Genomic DNA, 20235 nt, shown 5'->3' with positions numbered 1-20235 from the left:
CTGTAATGGACCTCTGTGTTGTTTGCCTAGTCCATCTTGTCCACTGCAATCCATTGCTCAGTGCCAAAAATAGGATTATGAGGAGGAAGAGTTTGGGTGTTTACTGGGCACCTTATTCAAGTGATGGATGACAGCAGAATTCTCCCCATCCCACCAGAAAATATGAGATCATTACACTAAGTCCAGTCATTTTTTTTTTACCACTGACCTCTCTCTCCCTCTCCAGCTCTTTCTCTCCCCCCTATCAGATTCTCTCCTTTTGTGAGAATGCAGGAATTCCCCCATGAATTTTCTCTGCCAGCACACAGACAAAAGGTCAATCCTTCCCTCACAGACACAAAATGATAAATACATTTGCTCTAGAAGATTCTGGTCTTTCTCTCTTCTTCTTGTTGTTCTTCTTCTATCCCTTAAGTGTTCTTGAAACAAATTTGATCCAGTCTAGTGCCACAGGATGTTGTTGATATCTGTCCCTGTTGTGACCAGGTTAATGGAAGAGCCCCCTCAGGTAGTGTCACAGTCACAGAACCATGAGGCCCATATTAGCAGTCTGCTTTGAGGGTGACCCCTTACTCCCCTGGTCACAGACCTGAGTTCCAACTGTTTACCGTCACAACTGTCTACGGCTGCACAACAAACGGCCTCATCAGTGTCACATGTCAGGTCCCTGGCACCACAGCGGATTTATGGGAAACTCAGAAACTAAAGAGATGGTTTCAACATGAACCACATTTCTTTGTTGTAGGAAACATTTAGCAACATAAGTCACAGTAAAAAGCACTAAGTTCAACGTTTGTAGTGTCCATTTGTTTCTACTTTCAGATAGTGATTTAAAATGATATGAAGGTGGTTTGTGAGTAGAAAATGTCCCAATACTGCAACATATTCCATTCTAAATTAACAAAGCTAAATAAACAAATAGCAAATAAATCCTCATTATGAATCAACATATAATAAATGAATATTCAATAAGTAAGAGAAGTCTTATTCTAACAGCTGTTCTTATTCCTTTGTTAACGATTTGTTCTATTGGTAATTATATAATTTGACCCTATTTTTTACTTCTCTACATCTGTAAACGTCAATACATTACATACAGTTTAGCAAAATATTCAAATACTGGTTCTAAAGACACAACAACAAAATATATTCACCATTTTACATTTTTAAAAGGTTTACCACAAAGTTGGAAGTTGTTTTATCATATAGAAAATGCATATTTATTCATTAACAAGCAAAGTCAGAGGGTGAAGGAGTTAGGCTTCTGTTATAAAATATATATTTAAAAAATGTGTTTGACATTAAGTTTAGTTATTTTGACAAAACATTTTCCAGAATATTTTATTTAACAATGATCTGATACTAATTTAGGCTTTCGACATAAATAACCTGTTAGTCGTTGTATGCAACCAAAATTGAAAAGCCACATTTGCACGACTTTATATATATTTTCGTTACATCAATGCTTCCTCTAATATTCTGATAAATTAGTCCTAATGTAAAATTGAGGAAAATGTATTTCTCGTCTTATTCTGTCACGTTTGCTGCCATTAACAAAAACAATAGTCTGACCATTTTGTCCTACAACAAGCTCAGTAAATGTAGGCTACAATTAGAAAGTATAACATACCATATCCTTGAACAAAGTTAAAGCAAGATTCCTTAGTTGATATATACATTTGTGGATGTAAATTAATTATATATATCCATTGATTGTTGAAGAATATAACTTATAATATATAAGTTTGTTTTACTCCAATGTTTGTAATAATAATAATAATAAGTGATTGAATTCATATAGTGCTTTTCTACCAACTGAAGTACTCAACGTGCTTTACGTAGTAAGGGGGAAACTCACCCCATCCACCACCAATGTGCGGCACCAACCTGGGTGATGCACGGCGACCATTTTTGTTCCAAAACGCTCACCACACATCAGCGTTCAGGTGGAGAGGTTAAGAGTGATGTATGCCAATTAGGAATGAGGTTGATGATTCGGTGGCCATGATGGAATGGGGCCAGGTTGGTAGATGGATTAGACGCGGAGTTTTCATAAGAGTTTAACTAATGGTGAAATTACTTATTGTTAGGCCTAAAAGCAAACCAACAAAAACAAATCGCATTGATAATAGTTAACCTGATGTTATAAGAGAATCGATCAAAACGATATAACCATGTCTAACTATTCCGAGTTATTTTGAACAACGACCTTCTATTAACCTACACCAATCGTCTAGGCTACTAAATGTTTACACAATTAATTAAGAAACCAGCTAAATTAAACTTTAACATTAGGCTAATCAACCAAATTGCATGGAAGCATATTCTTTATTACATAATTATAAATACATAATTTAATACATGTTTTTATTTCGATAAAAGATTATAATTTGCCTAGAGGAGAACATAAAATGTAATGTCATGACGGTGCAGTTAAAATAAATATTTAAACAACAACGATTCGACACACGCGACCACAGATATGTTCATCTGGCTTTTCTCTCCCTCTTAATTCACTTCAATAAATCACAACACAATCACACACAAATGCTGGGTCCTTACGGGATATTGATTTCGATAAAGAAACACTAACCACGTACATGAAGTGTATCTTTCTGAACGTTTTGCATTACAACATTCTTAGCTTATAACAAAAACTGTATAATACATAATAGACATACCAAACACTGAGGCTCAGAAATTATACGAATCACACTTATTTCTCAAATATTCGCGCCTTGCAAAATGTAGGCTAAACATTGACATGAAAAGAGCAGTAATAGGCTAGTCTTTTCACCCCCAAACACCATTAATTCCTGATGTTCTCCCAATCTTTACTGCACACTCACAAAAACTCACTTCAATGTTGCGGCCAGGCCACAAATCCTGAAGGACCAGCCAGTCCACCGGAGTTGCATTTTACATGTCCCCCTCTCAAGAGCTGGACGGTGCGACAGAGATCCATAAGCAAAGTAGAGGTCTTGGAGCATTTTCCCCTATATGTGAGCGTTTGCTGAGACCCAGACAAAGAGACGCACTAAACGGAGACATGTCTTTTTCTCTTTTTCTTTTTCATATACACAGAACTGTTTTTTGTTCCTCATTTTTTTCATTTTAAGGGGATAATGGAAGGGGGGTGTTCGTTTGATCACATGATTACAATTCACCTGAGATAAAACAAAGGGCGCAAAGAGAAGAGGAGAGAGGGAATGAAAGGGCGAGAGAGGGAGAGAGAACCAGACAGAGAGATTCACTCATGGTTAGGATTCCCTTATCACAGTCAACATTCATGGATAATGAACAAATAAGTGATTTTTTGGGATGAGGGGGTAGTGTCGGGAGAAGGAAATACAGGGGGTCATTGTTGAAAAGAACAGCGCATGTATTTGTGTGCGTTCGACACATTATACCCCCCATCGCTACTTTCTAAATTTTCTGCAAATGCTGTTTGGTTTTAAATGTGTGCTCTGTGTATCTAAGTGACTGCGCACTGATGCAATTATAAAACTCACACATAGGATGAAGTAGCGCAGTGTTCGCTTTGGAATTATATTTAATTCCGACAGTCAGTGGCCTGCACTGGATAGTCTACTGTAGGCCTACGTTGATGCTCTATCCAACAAACCAGTGTCAGTGAAATTTAAGTTAATCTAACACAAAATATCAAGAGATAAATGCCTATAGGCCAACTGTTCACTTAGCCTAGTATGTGTGCGTAAAACCTGCGTAAAATCGATATCTAAATTAGAGGGACTCTGGGGGACTCTGAGGGAGGGACTCTGATATGAGCGTGCAAAAACAAAGCATCAGTGTGTTCTCCTGAGACCCCGCTGCTAATTTAGATGATGTCCCCGGACATCACTTCAAACAGGATAAGAAGAGACACATCAAAGTCAGTTGTTGACGCGTGTATCCAGTGATGTGAGTGACAGGGTGCTGGACAAGCTCCTGTGGGGCACACTACATCATGTAGCCTATCATTCAAATCAAATGCAAATTCACACCACCAACAGGAAATGCAGAAACAGGAAAATAAATTACATTTGATAACATCAGAGATTAGGCCTACGCTCCTTCTACAAAAAAAACATGGCTTATAATAATAATAACAATAAGACGAAAACATTTCTCCATGGGAACGCGTTCAAGGTGATTGTGGAGTTTGGTAAATATCAATGTACCTCATGCGTAAATGCACATAAGGCTAGCGGGTAGTCCTATTCATAATACAGGCCTTATGAATTATTCAGAAACCCAAATCATTTTTTATTTGAAATTGAGTGATGACTTATGTTTTTAAGGTCTCTTTTTGGTGTGGCCTTATAAGCTTTTGCAAATGAAAATGTATCAGTAAAGGATTGCGCATGCCGCTAATATCCCTCTCCAATACATTTAACATGACAAATATCATAGTCAACATTGCTCTTTTATGATTTGAGCATTATATAGATATTTAGGCTATGCCTACATTTAGAGATGGAATCCCTAATTCCAAATCAATAATATAAATCATCCAGCACATTAAATCATGAAATCAAAATCTGCTACCCAATCTGTAATGGCTATAATGACGTATGAGAATAACATGGATCTGAAAAATCACAACGTAGAAAAACATATATTTCATACTGAATTATAGTTTTTAATCTTAACAAATGTTCATAGAAAACGGATATTTTTGTGTTCCACATTGGAATTGCCCTACTCTGATCACCACAAGAGGGTCAAAAAGTAACACACCCCAAATATGGATGATATCACATATATTTTCCCAACAGAAAGGATTTTCCATAGGCTAGACATTGCTTTTGAGAAGTCTGAAATGCCCCAACCTAAATGCAGCATCTCATTCCACAGAATTTGATGGCACTGCAGCCTAGAAATAGATAAGTAGCCTACCTAACCAAAACAATCGAGGCGTCTCCACATTATTCAGGTAGGCGTAAAATTGGCATAATATTGATGCTAATTTTGACAGTGAGATCCTACCCTGCATGAAACTGTGCAAAAATAATAATCGACCAATCACATTGATTGCCGGTGTTGCATGCGTGTAAGTTTGCTGCTCCTTTAAGACTTTTCCCCCCACTTTTTTCTTTTTCCTCACACAACGGAGCTCTTTAAGCCCCGGCGCGACACAGAGCAGGCATTCATAGAAGGGCAGCGCGAGCGAGGGGGCTAGGGAGTGAGCGCGAGCGTCACTTTGGAAACTCGGGAACACACGGACTCTCGTGCTAAACGGGCGACCTCATTTTTCATTACTGAAGTAAGGCGCTTAGCTTTTGAAATACTTTCCTGTCTCTGCTGTTCTCTCTCTCTTTCTTTCATTTGTCAAATAATCAAGCCATAAAGTTCATCTAAATTGTGCAGTTAGAAATTATGTATTACACCTGCATCTTTTCTAAATCATTGTTTTATTTAAATTATTAGACTATTATTATTTGGCTATTATCATTATAACTATTACCATATTATTATTGTTACATTTAAAATGTATCTTAGGATAATCCTGCTGTGTAAAGTGGGCATCGCCTGCTCTGTTATAGCAGGATATGATTATCGTGACTGGCAGGAGAAATACATGTTTAATACGCATCCCAGCAATATATTATATATATTTTTTGCAAGTGTATGTTACAGACTATATAGGTTAATACAAATAGGCCTACTGACATACAATTTCAATTATGAACCAGCTTCAAAGTTATCTATTCCGTTTAGGTGTGCCTTGTCGTAAACGGTCCTTTCGAAGATACAATTATTTTTAGACCAGTGAAAAATATAGTTTTAGATATAAGGGATCGATCGAGTTCAAGTTGAAATCAACGAAACTTTTCCCATTAACAGCAAAAATTTGACTCCTTTAAATTACATATACTGACTATCCCAACATTCATGACGCATGGGACTATTTTCAACGATATGAGGCATTTGACAAGTATTATGCCTATTTATTCGTGAGTATTTACAGGTTGACTAATATACTCATTCATTGAGAGAAAGTTAGTCAACAGGATCATCCATTTCGTAATGCGTTAAAAGCTGGACGTGTTCTCGTCATCTCTGATCAGTGGTTCGTGCCAACAACCTGTTCAATGCATACAATATTCTAGACCTGCATCAGAACACAAACTCGAAGGACAAATTCACGATAAAACTCAAATAGGTCATAGAATTGTCACGTTTTATTCAATTGTTTAGAGACAATTGTTTTGGAATTTTAAAAAATCGCAGATTCAGATAGGCTATGCCACATTTCTGGATATGTTAACGTTTTTTATTTTATTATAATAAATGAACACGTTACAACTAACTAAGGGAAAGAGACTACAGCATCAATCATGGGAAAATATTTTCGTAAATCAAGGGAAATGTATTGTTAGGTCAAGCGATAAGAAGGGCTTTGGAGTCCACTTCTTTCATGTAAATTAATCACGGTTGCTATAGAAAAAGTCTAACTGATGGAAAGTTAGACATCATAAACACCACTTTAAGAGGAATGTTGAGAACAATCAATATACTGTAGGCTACATAATATATATATACAGTAGAGCCTATATTGACAATAAATTAGATACGAGTTTTCAATGTGGACGAGCAAAAATTGGCATTTAACTCCTGCTTTAATAATCACAGGACAGACAAACCGTGTGTCTTTCAGAGTTCTGAACTAATCTGAAGGACAACCTGGTGAAAATACTTTCTTTGTAAAAAAAAAATGCTAATTGAAAGAAATGGTCAATATTGAATCACATAGGAACTCTGTTCTGGCTGCAACCAACTCGAATGGGCGAGCGCACCAAGACCGGAGTTGTCATCAATTATTGTCGCCTTATATGTCCATTACAAACCCGTTATTAGCCTATACATTCACTACATTACCAAAAGTATGTGGACACCCGCTCTTCGAACATCTAATTTCAAAACCATGGGCATTAATATGGAGTTGGTCCCCCTTTGCTGCAATAACAGCCTCCATTCTTCTGGGAAGGCTTTCCACTAGATGGTGAACATTGCTGCGGGGACTTGCTTCCATTCAGCCTGGCTCGCAGTCGTAGTTCCAATTCATCCCAAAGGTGTTCGATGGGGTTGAGGTCAGGGCTCTGTGCAGGTCAATCAAGTTCTTCCACACTGATCCCGACAAACCATTTCTGTATGGACCTCGCTTTGTGCACAGGGGCATTGTCATGCTGAAACAGGAAAGGGACTTCCTCAAACGGTTGCCACAAAGTTGGAAGCATAGAATCGTCTAGAATGTCATTGTATGCTGTAGCGTTAAGATGTCCCTTCACTGTAATTAAGGAGCCCGAATCATGAAAAACAGCCCCAGACCATTATTCCTCCTCCACCAAACTTTACAGTTGTCACTATGCATTCGGGCATCTTCCAAACCCAGTCCATTGGGCTGCCAAATGGCGAAGCGTGATTCATCACTCCAGAGAACACCTTTCCACTGCTCCAGAGTCCAATGGTGGCGATCTTTACACCACTCCAGTCTATGCTTGGCATTGTGCATGGTGATCTTAGGCTTGTGTGTGGCTGCTCGGACATGGAAACCCATTTCATGAAGCTCCCAACAAACAGTCCTTGTGCTGACATTGCTTCATGAGGCAGTTTAGAACCCTGTAGTGAGTGTTGCAACTAAGGACAACATTTTTTACCCGTTCTGAGAGCTTGTGTGGCCTACTACTACTTCACGAATGAGCTGTTGTTGCTCCTATATGATTCAATTTCACAATAACAGCACTTACAGTTGATCGAGCTGGCAGAGCAGACATTTGAGGAACTGACTTGTTGGAAAGGTGGCATCCGAGGACGGTGCCACGTTGAAAGTCACTGAGATCTTCAGTAAGGCCATTCTACTGCCAGTGTTTGTCTATGGAGATTGTATGGCTGTTGTGCTCGATTGTATACACCTGTCAGCAACAGGTGTGGCTAAAATAGCGAATCCACAAAATTGATGGGGTGTCCTCATACTTTTGTATAAATAGTGTATAAAGCTTCAATATTTTATTCTAAGTAGCCTGTGTGAGTGTCCTCCTGTCATATGAAAAGTAGGCCCATAGCCTCTTATGCGGACGCGCAATTGGAGATCGTTTGTTGCGAGCGCAGTTACCCATACGGACATAGGCCTATTCAGATTAACATCCCTGCCAGTGACTTGTTAATAAGCTTCAACGTAACAGACATATGGTCAAACTCTTCGAGAAAATACTAGGAGGCGCGCTATTGCTGGATGAGAGCCACGAAAGGCAACGTCTAACCTGCATTTTGTTATTAGTCAAAACCTTATTGACTAAAACGCACCGGTCAAATCTCTTTGCAAGATCACGGCGTTGCAATGCGATCCATTAGGCCTAATACGGCTGTAATTAAACACATTTGGGCGGTGGCAAAGGAAGCATCATCACCACACCCCATGCTCTTCTCCCTACTGACCAATGTAACAGTAACACTATCATGGGGGCAACAGCTATGTGCGTGGACAGGATAACAAATCGGCGTACAGAAAGGATTGGGGGGTGGGGGTGGTGCACAACAGGACGTGGTTGAGGTACAAGATGAGATGGCACAGTCCCGCCAATGCCCTGATAATTCACCACCAGTATGTCAGTGGCATCCAAATGTTACAAAGGATCAATTGGGCACTAGAGAGACAAGCATTATGAATTTAACTTCTACAATATTAATGATTCAACGATTAAATCAATTCCAAAACAAACAGCCTATAGTTTGTTATTACAGTTCACAAGTTCGCTTAACCAAAACGTTAAGGTCGTGTTGGCCTACACAGGCGGGCGTTGATTCTATGGACAAAACTACACATTTGACCCCAATAGGTCGCATACAGACACATAGCCTATACTTTTTTCAAACAGACAGTGTCCAATTCACACACGCGCATACACACGTACCCACGCGATTTATATTTCCAGCGCCAGCCCGTGTTTATCTAAGAGCTCCGAGGTATAAATCGAAGCCCTGTGCTGGTGCGGGCTCATATTATTCCAACACTTTCTCTCTGGGGAGCTTGCAATAAGTGCCAAACCTTAAACAGTAGCTTGTTAGCAGGAGTCGAGGCCTGGGCTAGAATAACAGACCGTCTGCACTAACTGTATGGGCTTCAGATTCACTTCTATATCCTAATTCCGAATCATTTTTATTACATCCTTTATATGCTAATTAAATGAAAGTATTTTGAGCAAACAATGTACCACAAACCCAGAGGTGCCTTATTGCTATTATAAACTGGTTACAATGTAATTAGAGCAGTACACATACATGTTTTGTCATACCTGTGGTGGTATATGGTCTGATATATCAATGCTGTCAGCCAATCAGCATTCAGGGCTCGAACCACCCAGTTTAATAATATGTTCTATATTTCACTCACTAGGGTATTGTTTTCTAATACATACTCTACTTTATGTCCTTTGCAGTATTTAGATAAAGGACTACAATTTCAAAGACTGCAAGGGAGAGGACACTGTTCTACTGGAGCAAGAGGTGGGAATCAACAGGTAAACTGGGATCCACAATACGCGCTCAGCGTAAGATACCAGCAACACGGATGGAAAGAACTTTGATGAGGAATCCTAACAGAATTTTAGAACGTAGACTGAGAGTTGAGACTGACTGGGAGTTTATATAAAGGAGACCTCGAGTGACAGAAGCAATCCTTTCGTTTTAAACAGGCATAGTTTATATTCCTGAGAAAGGGTGAACTTCTTCATTAGTTCAGACATAGGGATAGGCCTAGGATTAGTAGTTGAACACCCATAGGCCAAGAAACTATACCTTGTGCACGTTCTGTTACTCACCTGAGGGAGGAAGCTTTCTTGGAAGAGGGGAAAGATGTCGGGAGAGGAGCAGAGTTTATCTGAGTTAGAAATGAGTCCGGGGGTCTCGGACGACGGTCACTCCTTGTCACCAGGTCACTCCTCCAGTGCAGCAGGCGGAGGAGACTCCCCCCTGTCCGGTCCGCAGCCCCAGCTGACAGGGGTCAGCGACGACGCCCTATCCGATGTAGCTGGCGGGATTTCCATCAAGTCCGATGAAGACGATGATCGCTTTCCCATTGGTATCCGCGAAGCAGTGAGCCAGGTGCTGAACGGCTACGACTGGACTCTCGTGCCAATGCCTGTGCGTGTAAACTCCAGCAGCAAAAGCAAGCCGCACGTGAAAAGGCCTATGAACGCCTTCATGGTGTGGGCACAGGCCGCACGGAGAAAACTGGCAGACCAGTATCCCCACCTCCACAACGCGGAGCTCAGCAAAACCCTCGGGAAACTATGGAGGTAAGGGAAAGCGTTTATTACAGCGTCGGTCCGCTTTGGTAAACAACAATAAACATCCAGGGTTACACAAGTTCAAATGCGTTCTTAGTCACAACATTCTGGGTCAAAAGTTCAAAGGACACCTCATGCTACAGTAGACTTGAATTATGGACCCATAAAACATAAAAACAACGTCATAGATTTTAGATTTTTCAAGGCAGGTTCCCTTCTTTACAGCAATGAGTTTCTCAATCAAATTAGTTGAGATATGTTAAAATAATATTCTACCAGCTCAGAATAAAGCTTGTAAAAGCCCTACAACCTAATTTAAAAAAATAATAATTATGTTGATTATGTAGCCTACAGAAAACAAAAAACATGTAGTTCTGTGTTTTTTTGTATTCACATTATAGTGACTGGATATGCCCAATTTCATAACCCACTTAATTCATGGTGGTTTAGGAGGGAGATGGCTGCAGTGGGAATCACTGAGGTTTTTGTAATCCCCTCATCTATATATTTTAAAGCATAGACCATTATGGCAGATATACACTTTTACATCCCTGTCATTTGTAATTGAGAGTGCCATATTAAAGAACCTACTATGTAAAAAGATATCCAAGATTTTACTGGTCAACGGGTTGAATGGTTAGTTCAGTCAGCCTGTAAAACACAGATATGGAGGACTGTTGCTAGGTCAGACAAGTGCGTGCTGATGGGAAGGCCCAGAGAGGCTAATTCATTAACCTTATAAGGAGGCAACATTAATTAGATAAAGACTTGACCCTGAGCCTGCGCTTGATTGTATAATTGGCCAAGAAACATGCTGAACTGGGAGTCTCAAAGGTCAGTGTTTTCTCATGCCAGTCCCCCTGACTCCACCATCAGTAATATGGATTTATGTTACGTGCACAGGATGCATCTTTAGCCTGTGTCTTAATTTCATTACAGTCCAGCCGAAAATCCCCTGGTGTGGGCAGGTTTTCTGATGCAGCTGTGCAGATGGCAGATCCGATTTAGAACGAGATGAAAATCAAATGAATGTTTCAGAGGCAAAACTGACGGTAGAAATAATCTCCACAGTAGAAATATTGTCAATTGTTGTTTTCTAAAAATGTTTTAATGCTATTCAAGGAGAATAGCATAATTTCGTATGAGTGTGTTGCCATTACACCAGTTAGACGTTTAAACAAAAAAAAATACTAGAATACTTAGTATTATAAAATGAATACTTAGTAAATAAAATGTCATTCTTCTTCTATTGGAGTTGGCCAGGGTTATTGACCTCTGGGATGTGGAGGTGTCAAAGGAACCAGCACTGTGTCACTGTTATCTTAACACACACATAACGGTCATCATGTTATCAAAATACATGCTGTTAAATGTTCTCAGACTACTGTAATTTCCTCATTCAAACAGAATGGCTGACTGCATTAGAGTTTGACACATGCATCAAATCAGCAGCACAAAACACCTCTACTTTAAGTTCCTCCTGACTGAAATTAAAATGTTCTATCATTGTTATTTAAAAAATGATTTTCTCCCTCAAAGACTCTTGAATGAGAGTGATAAGAAGCCTTTCATCGAGGAGGCCGAGAGGCTGAGGAAGCAGCACAAGAAGGACTACCCGGAGTACAAGTACCAGCCACGCCGCCGAAAGAATGGCAAACCCGGCTCCGGCTCTGAAGCTGACGGCCACTCTGAGGGTGAGGTCAGCCACAGTCAATCGCACTACAAGAGCCTCCACCTGGACGTGGCTGCCCACGTCGGGGGGGCGGGGTCTCCTCTGGCTGATGGACACCACCCACATACTGCAGGTATGCCACAGAGTCTGACCAGCCCTATTGATGCAGTTTGTCACACATCCCCATTCTAAATAATATACCACAAGCCAGGCTGACAATAACTCTGCTTTGTGTCTCCCCACAGGCCAGAGCCACAGCCCTCCTACACCACCCACCACCCCCAAGACGGAGCTCCAGTCTGGGAAGTCGGGCGATGGGAAGCGGGAGGGCGGTGGAGCAGGGAGCTCCCGTGGGGGAATGGGGGTAGGAGCGGAGGGTGGCTCTGGATCAGGGTCAGGCAAACCACACATTGATTTCGGAAACGTGGACATCGGTGAGATCAGCCACGAGGTGATGGCCAACATGGAGCCCTTTGATGTGAACGAGTTTGACCAGTACCTGCCACCCAATGGGCACCCGGGGATCGGACAGAGTGCTGGGTCAGCGGCAGCAGCAGGGTCCTCTGCATCTCCCTATGCCTACGGTATCTCCTCTGCCCTGGCCGTGGCCAGTGGACACTCTGCAGCGTGGCTATCCAAGCAGCACCAGCAGCATCATGCCTCACCTCTGGGCTCCGACCCTTCCAAGGCCCAGATTAAGAGTGAGGCCGGCTCGGGGGGACACTTTGCTGAAGCATCCTCAGGGGGTTCCCATGTCACCTACACTCCCATCAGCCTGCCCCACTACAGCTCTGCTTTCCCCTCGCTGGCCTCCAGGGCCCAGTTTGCAGAGTATGCTGACCACCAGGCCTCGGGATCCTACTACGCTCACTCCAGCCAGGCCTCAGGGCTGTACTCTGCCTTCTCCTACATGGGGCCCACGCAGAGGCCCCTGTACACAGCCATTACTGACCCGTCCAGCATGCCACAGTCACACAGCCCCACGCACTGGGAGCAGCCGGTCTACACCACCCTGTCGCGGCCCTGACAAAGACCGGGAGCAGAGGGCTCTGGTGCAGATTTGGCCCCAACGGCAGACCCACAGAGCGGAGGAGACCTGGGTTGGAGGCAGTGGGGAGATGGAATCCCCTTCTGGTCTGGCCCAGATGCAGGAAGGCCTGTAGGGTCCAAGGAGGAATGGAAATCAGATGATTTTATGGGGTAACGTGTGGTGTATAACTTCAATGTTGAGTACTCGGAGGGTTGGATAAGAGAATAAATCAAATCCGTATTCAAATCTAGAGGCTTATCGTTGAAATGGTTTTATGATGTAAAGATGTCAACAGTACAGAGTGCCAGTGCTAGCCCATCCATCTACATCTCAGGCATGTTTAAAACAGATGAATTACATGATGTAACACAATATCCAATATATAATCAATGACATATTCTGTGATTGGCCTAGAGGCATATTTCCTACAATTTCTTGCATCGACTGAACCGCATACGTAAAATGTATGCTCACATGACTGTAAGTCTCTTTGGATACATTTGTCTGCTAAATGACATACAGAATGCGCGTATAAGTTGCCTATGTTGTAATTGGAATATACTGTAAATCTATAACAAAGGGCATACAGTCCAGAAAATCTGTTTCTACAAATGTTTTATAAATTAAAATGACCAAAGTTTTGAAACCAAAACTTTAATGAAAGAGAAAAATATGATTTAAGTTGTTTCTCTCTGTATGACACTGTATTACAGTACTACATTGATGTTGAATCAAGTACAACACATTTTTTTCTGACCTGATTACAGCTCTTTGGTGACATACCCTCAACACTATATTGATTTATCAACCTCAATATTTTTTTTCCATGGCACTGACTATTATGTTGATTCAGCATTGTCTCTTTAACACAGAACATTTCAAAACTGAATAGCGAATAAGAAGACAATACTACATAATGATTTGATATAATCATCTTCTATTAACCAAAATTGAGGTCATTAAGTATGTATCTTCAGTAGACATAATACATTATTTTCATTGTTATAATCTTTACTATTAATGTCATTATATTGCCAATGTTTTCCCATCACTACACTGAAAGTCTGCATCACTGCCCCCACATTTTAATGAATGGTTTGACATTCAAAATGTGTCTATACACTGAGTGTAGAAAACATTAGGAACACCTGCTCTTTCCATGACATAGACTGATCAGGTGAAAGCGATGATCCCTTATTGATGTCACTTGTTAAATACACTTCAAATCAGTGTAGATGAAGGGAAGGAGACAGGTTTAAGAAGGATTTTTAAGCCTTGAGACAATTGAGACATGGGCTGTGTACCATTCAGAGGGTGAATGGGCAAGACAAAATATTAAAGTGCCTTTGAACGGGGTATGGTACTAGGTGCCAGGCGTCCTGGTTTGAATGTGTGAAGAACTGCAACGCTGCTGGGTTTTTCATGCTCAACCGTTTCATTTTCCTGTGTGTATCATGAATGGTCCACCATCCAAAGGACATCCAGCCAACTTGACACAACTGCGGGAATCATTGGAGTCATCATGGGCCAGCATCCCTGTGGAATGCTTTCGACACCTTGTAGTCCATGCCCCAGTGAATTGAGGCTGTTCTGAGGGCAAAAGGGGCTGCAACTTAATATTAGGAAGGTGTTCCTAATGTTTTGTACACTCAGTGTACCGTATTCAGTGTAAAATGTTAGATTTGTAGATAGTTGTAACATTTTTGCCACCTGTTTATGGCTTTTCTGAAATGCCATCACAGAAACACAGTTGCCTGAGATTGAGTGAGTAATAGCATGCACGAATGAGTTCTCGAGTCTACAGACGGTCAGATCTCAAACTGGCCTTTATGTCATGAAATACTAACCCCTTGTTTGCAACAGAATAGCAACAATCCAAAGGGTTATTTTCTAAAGAGAGGTACCAAGAGACAACCCCAAAATAACCATACCTGTAGTTAAAGTTGGATGCCCCTTCATGTTGTAATGTGAAATAATACCTTGTATGTTTATTTTATTCTAATATATGTGATTTCAATGATATTATTTTAAATAATGGTAGTGCTTCCTTTTGGCCCAGAACTACTTTTGGGCCATTTTTTGTACATTATGTCTTGAGTGTAAGAAGCACATGACATTTCATTTTAAATCCTACATCTTGCTTTAGGAATTGCTTGTTCTTATGAATATAACAATTATTATTTATATTTGCTGGTATTATGTTTTTATGAGCTGTTAACAGGTTTTCTTCACCGTGTTGAAAACTTTTGACTGTTATTGTTGTTTTGGTGTTTTCTCAGTAAGTGTTGCCAGCAGAACAAAACAACCTGTAAATACTAGCGGAAACAAGACCTTAGAGACATGATGACTAATGAATTCCTCTCACACTAAATAAAACTGTATTCTTTCTGCTTTTGTAAAGGTCTGTCTCCACTAATGTTTTTATACCGGCTGCCTTAAGAAAGGTAAGATGACACTGGACAACAAGCAGTGAATTCCAATATACCATAAATGCTACTTGCCAAAGTGAATTATTTTCTTATTTTCCTCACATTGCAGAATTAGGCTAGGGTTAGGGCTTGGGCTAGGCGATGCAACAACAGCAGTTATGCACAGCTTGGAGTAACTCAATCATTGTTTCATACACTTAACAAAAGCAATTTCAGCAAATGGATCATGGCTAATTCAGTTAGGCGGAGTATGATTACAGAATATTGAAAACCATGGCAGCCCTCATCCATGAGCTCTAGGCACAGAAACATTAAATTGCTGTTCTTTGCACAGGCTACACAGCACCATACAGACAACACTGAACCCCACTATGGTCCACTGCTCTGACCGGTCCCACTACACGCACTTCAGCAGTTTAAATCATGTGTGTGTATGCCTATGTCCATGCTTGTGTGTGATTGTGTGTTGTGGGTTAAGCCTGACTCTAATTCCCTCTATTTAATGGGCTGTGTGATACTTTGGTAAGACAAAGAGAGCCATTGAGAGGAAGCAGTGAGTGGAGGGAAACGGGGCAATGAGGGAGCCATACCCATAACTGCCTGGCCTGTAGCTCGCTGGGATACAAAGAGACTCTCATACTGGCTGCACAGTCTCTGTACCCCCACACTCCCCTCCCTGCTCAGGTTGGGACTGTAATGGGATTAAAACATTCCAAAACTGGAGAGAGAGAGAGATAGAGATGTGGGCAAAATGCTTATATGATGGAGGAAAAGAGGGAGGCTGCAGGATATTCAAATGTTGTCGTTTCATGGAATGGGTATAAAAATGGACAGAAGTTTCCAAGCAGAGGTGAATGGGGGAGACAAGAGAACACAGGAGGGTGTTAGGTAAGTGTAGGCCCAGGCCAGACATTATGCACGTACGCCATCATCAGAGTGGATCTACCCTAGCGATGCCCCCTTTTCTGTGGTTGAGGAAATGGTCATGTGAAGATCTTGGGTCCCATATGCTGTGCCATCCTCAGGCAGGGAGTCTTCCAAATTCATTGCGACCCAAAAAGACAAGCAAAAAAAAGATACCGCCAATGCAATTCCCCATTGTGGACCTCTTAAATCACACTAAATATAGTTAAGAAATTAAATGTGGATGGTTGAACAAGGCTAAAATGAAATGGCTTCCTATCAAAAGCGTGACAGGCAAGAAACTGCACAGCCCTGGTTGACCAAGGCAAAGATCTATTTTCTTCCTGCTTGACCTGGGAATATCCCTCCTTTTCTTTCCAACAGCTTTCTTTCTACTCCTTCGGCCTGTAGGAGAATGTCAGCCCACTGTAAGGACTAGAGTAAAACTAGACTGGGGTGTCATGGCCCCTTACACCCAAATCTGCTAATTGGGCAAGGGTCCCTCTCCCAAACTTGGGTAGGAATCGTTACCTCAGTAACAACCCATTTCCACTAAAACAATGAACTGACTGTGCTGGTGTGTTTGAGTGTGTGCAGATAGAACAAGTAAGAGGGTGAGAGCTATGTCAGTTTCAGTATCTGTCCATCATTGGGAGGTATGGGTACAACTTTCACAATAATATAAACGAGTTGTTTGACTGTGGAACTCAAACTGGAGAAAGAACACTGACTGTTGTGAAAACATATCTATGCGATTTGGGGTGTTGGGTTGGATAGGTGCTTTATCTGTACAATTCAGAAGATCTAGGTGCAAGAGCTTTGTACAGTACAGAGTAAAAGACAACTGATACAGTAAAACCCAGCCCAACACACAATCCTTCAGTCTATAATTGTGTTTGGGTAATGTCAGTGTGACTCAGTACTTCAGCCAGCCTCCAAGAAAACATATGATGTTGATATCTCAGAAATATGCCACAGATCTCTTAGAAATCTCAGTTCTTGGGAAGATTATTTAGAGACATTTTGCTCAGAGCATAGTTGAAATTGTTTCAGCAAGTTATTCACTCAAATTAATTTGTGAGTTGCACCATCTGTAGCAGATATTTAATTAGATGTTTTGCAATTAACACTGCATGAAAAAATTCCAAATACTTTTTTTGCTTTAAACTTTATAAAAACAGTCAGAGACCTGCATGCAATAAGTCAATTGTGTTGGTAAGAAAAATACAAAAAGTACTTTGTTACAAAACAATTTAATCACAACAATAAAACAAGAGCTATTTCACAACTGCTCTTCCACGTCATAAAACTATTCATAATCACAATTACATTTTTTCCTGCCACAATGTAAATGTAGACATGAGTTACAATTCTCCCTTATGAATAACAGCTGTAATAACAGCACATAGCTTTTAGAAGCCCTACTTTCACTTCATAGAGTGTACATGCTTCAATGCTTTCAAAATCAATGGAGATACAGTGGGAGGGGTCACAGGCCTAAAATGCAAAAAGTCTTATTAATTGAAGACTTCACTCTGCAGGTTGCCTGTAGAGCTGGTTGGCCCAGTGCAGGTGAGGTTATAGCAAAGGACCAGTATGTATGTAGGCATTTGTTCCAGCCAAGCAGTAACACACAAGATTTGACTAATCAATGAATCATATTCTTAAATAGACCCCGACTAGTTAAATAAGGTGTGTTAATGCTTTCTGGAACAAAAGTTTGCACTCACACCAGCCTAGTGGGTTGCGAGGTGGTCTGGCCCTGCCAGTCCGGTTTGGTCTGGCTCAGTCTGTGATGATGAGCTCGTCACAGCCCCAATCTTCATAACTGCCATCAGGAAGGTACCGCCGGATGATGATGGGGATCTTCCTGCACCTGTAACGGTCACACACTCAATCATATACTGAAGAGTAACATGCACTCTCCAAGTATCAAACTGTATAGACTCCTTCCATCATGAACTAGAAAAAAAACAAGATTAAGCATAGCTTACTTTAGCTCTTTCATGGCAATTTGCAGAGGGTCTGTCTCTCCCTCCAGCTCCACCATGACTGGGGCACACATCCTATATCACAGAGACAGTTATGAATAGTGACAACATGACAGAGATACACTATACATTCCGCCACATACTCAGCAGATTACCGTTCACCAACTAAACCTGCAGTTGACACCCGAGGTAGAGAATATGGCAAGAGCACAAGGTGAGTGGTACCTGTAGTAGTGGCAAAAATAAACATCTGTTGTAATATGTTGGGAACATGGCATCCACGTGGGAGGAGATTTATCTTCCGTGTCCACTGCTGTCATTTTTTCCCTTTGTTGTACATCTTGTCAGCCATGCTGTAGGCACCAAGCTCCTTCAAACATTACGGTGTAAGGTTGTGATTCACGTTGGTTTTGTTGTAATTCTGTACCAAAACAGCTAGCTTTATCTTCGTATTTGATCATTTAGAACGCAGTCAGTTGTCATGTGTATTATGGTATTTTTTTTAGCTAGTTGAGTCCTAGTTTCTCTGTTTCAATATTGATATTCACCTTTAGACAAATGACTGTCTTGAGTAAAGGCAAGACATGGGTGGAATCATACATATGCATTACAGCCATGCAAGAGATAAAAGGTCATCTCCATATCGTATTTTAATTAACTTCCAAAATGTTCTTGAGAAACCCATAGATGGTTACTAGCTCTCAGCTAAGAGGCTTGACACGGGCTCTTTTTAATAGACCGTATTCACAGGGAGTCAAGGGCATAAAGACATTTCTAGAAAGAAGCGGAGGTTTCACTTTCCTAGCGTATTGCAACACTGCTGAGGTGTACTCACGCTATCTGGAGGGCACGTGTCCCCAGCACCCTGGCCCTTTCATATTTGGTCATGTATTGGGTTGTGATCCTCTTCTGGTTAGCCTGCGACCCCTCCCCTGCAGGCAGGATCTTCACATTCTCTTGGTCCTCCTCGTAACAGGTCAGGATAACAAGAAACAGACAGAGAGCGCAAAGAGGAAGAGGTTGGGAGAATTTTTATAAATTGAGTTTGAATTTATGAAATTGTTGAACATTGAATAGGTGACAGACAGTAATGGATTGACCGTAGTGAAATAAAAAGCATCAGAGGAATATGACAGATCACTAAAACACTTTAAATCTGTCCAGATACAATGACACTTACTATTAACTTTAAGAGTTAATACCTTGCTAACTAGGAAGAACAAATATGTAGCAAACTCACATCTTCAACATTTTCCAGGTCATCCAATCCCTCATCCTCTTCAGCGTCATCAAAGTCTCCATCATCAAAACTGCAGAGGTAATAAGAGGAGTAAAGAATAATACACGAAAACGTGAACAGTGGAGAGTTGAGGCAACGTGAGCGAATTTAACCAGATAGATTTAACCAGATAGATTGGTTAACATGATTCATGTTCTCGCTGGGTCACCACGTTGACATAAAATCAGAGAACATGGAAGGTCCCTACGTTGAGTCTAAAAAGACATGCGACATCGTTGTACTTAAAAAAAAAAATTAAAATGTAGATAATATTCTATATACTTACTCTCCTTCGTTATCGGACATGTTCCCTTACTTAATTTTTTTTAAACGAGTGTTTTTATAGCGAATTTCAAGACGCTGTTGTTAACATCTAGACATAAACAGTTTAACCAACTTCCGGTCGCGTAGTGCGTCGACTTAATTGGTAGACTATCAACTGCACCATGTTATATAGTTCCGTAGAGCGGCTTAACACATGAACGAGATATTTAAAAAAATATATATAGTTAAAAATATATATTTAGGTTTATTTTTCCAAATGTATTATACTAACTAAACGTGTATTTGTTTTTAGAAAGTATAATGTGGCTTTGAGCATGATAAAATACCTATCATCAAGAAGTGGTTAATTCCCACATT

The 20235-nt window shown here is 40.8% G+C and overlaps 2 protein-coding genes across 3 annotated transcripts; one reads left to right on the top strand and one right to left on the bottom strand.

Moving 5' to 3' along the window:
• Positions 1 to 5125: 5125 nt before the first annotated feature.
• LOC112258769 (transcription factor Sox-10) lies at positions 5126 to 13856 on the top strand. The gene is made up of 4 exons (XM_024433325.2): positions 5126 to 5266; positions 9441 to 10298; positions 11829 to 12094; positions 12207 to 13856. Exons 2-4 carry the CDS (start codon positions 9856 to 9858, stop codon positions 12986 to 12988), a joined length of 1491 nt encoding a protein of 496 aa, XP_024289093.2. The 5' UTR covers positions 5126 to 5266; positions 9441 to 9855; the 3' UTR covers positions 12989 to 13856.
• A 3701-nt stretch (positions 13857 to 17557) lies between these two features.
• On the bottom strand, positions 17558 to 20038 carry LOC112258772 (DNA-directed RNA polymerases I, II, and III subunit RPABC2). 2 transcript variants are annotated; one of them, XM_024433335.2, is made up of 5 exons: positions 19880 to 20038; positions 19555 to 19624; positions 19150 to 19280; positions 18318 to 18389; positions 17558 to 18199 (listed from the first exon to the last, which is right to left on the bottom strand). In XM_024433335.2, exons 1-5 carry the CDS (start codon positions 19897 to 19899, stop codon positions 18109 to 18111), a joined length of 384 nt encoding a protein of 127 aa, XP_024289103.1. In that variant the 5' UTR covers positions 19900 to 20038; the 3' UTR covers positions 17558 to 18108. The 2 variants fall into 2 exon arrangements, with proteins under 2 accessions (XP_024289103.1, XP_024289104.1); XM_024433336.2 differs by having other exon boundaries at positions 19150 to 19277.
• Positions 20039 to 20235: the final 197 nt, after the last annotated feature.

Source organism: Oncorhynchus tshawytscha, linkage group LG09 (assembly GCF_018296145.1).
Source record: "Oncorhynchus tshawytscha isolate Ot180627B linkage group LG09, Otsh_v2.0, whole genome shotgun sequence".
In the NCBI taxonomy this organism is placed as follows: Eukaryota; Metazoa; Chordata; class Actinopteri; order Salmoniformes; family Salmonidae; genus Oncorhynchus; species Oncorhynchus tshawytscha.
The sequence above is the reverse complement of the archived record's forward strand: the minus strand, read 5'-3'. Positions and strand labels throughout refer to the sequence as shown.

What these genes read in the sequence shown, in the direction of transcription:
- LOC112258769 (XM_024433325.2), top strand. Translation starts at nt 9,856, where the DNA reads ATGTCGGGAGAGGAGCAGAGTTTATCTGAGTTAGAAATGAGTCCGGGG. An exon ending in ACCCTCGGGAAACTATGGAG is followed by an intron (nt 10,299 to 11,828) that starts GTAAGGGAAAGC and finishes TCTCCCTCAAAG; the next exon opens with ACTCTTGAATGAGAGTGATA. An exon ending in ACACCACCCACATACTGCAG is followed by an intron (nt 12,095 to 12,206) that starts GTATGCCACAGA and finishes GTCTCCCCACAG; the next exon opens with GCCAGAGCCACAGCCCTCCT.
- LOC112258772 (XM_024433335.2), bottom strand. Translation starts at nt 19,899, where the DNA reads ATGTCCGATAACGAAGGAGA. An exon ending in ACCTGGAAAATGTTGAAGAT is followed by an intron (nt 19,281 to 19,554) that starts GTGAGTTTGCTA and finishes ACCTGTTACGAG; the next exon opens with GAGGACCAAGAGAATGTGAA. An exon ending in ACACGTGCCCTCCAGATAGC is followed by an intron (nt 18,390 to 19,149) that starts GTGAGTACACCT and finishes TCTGTGATATAG; the next exon opens with GATGTGTGCCCCAGTCATGG.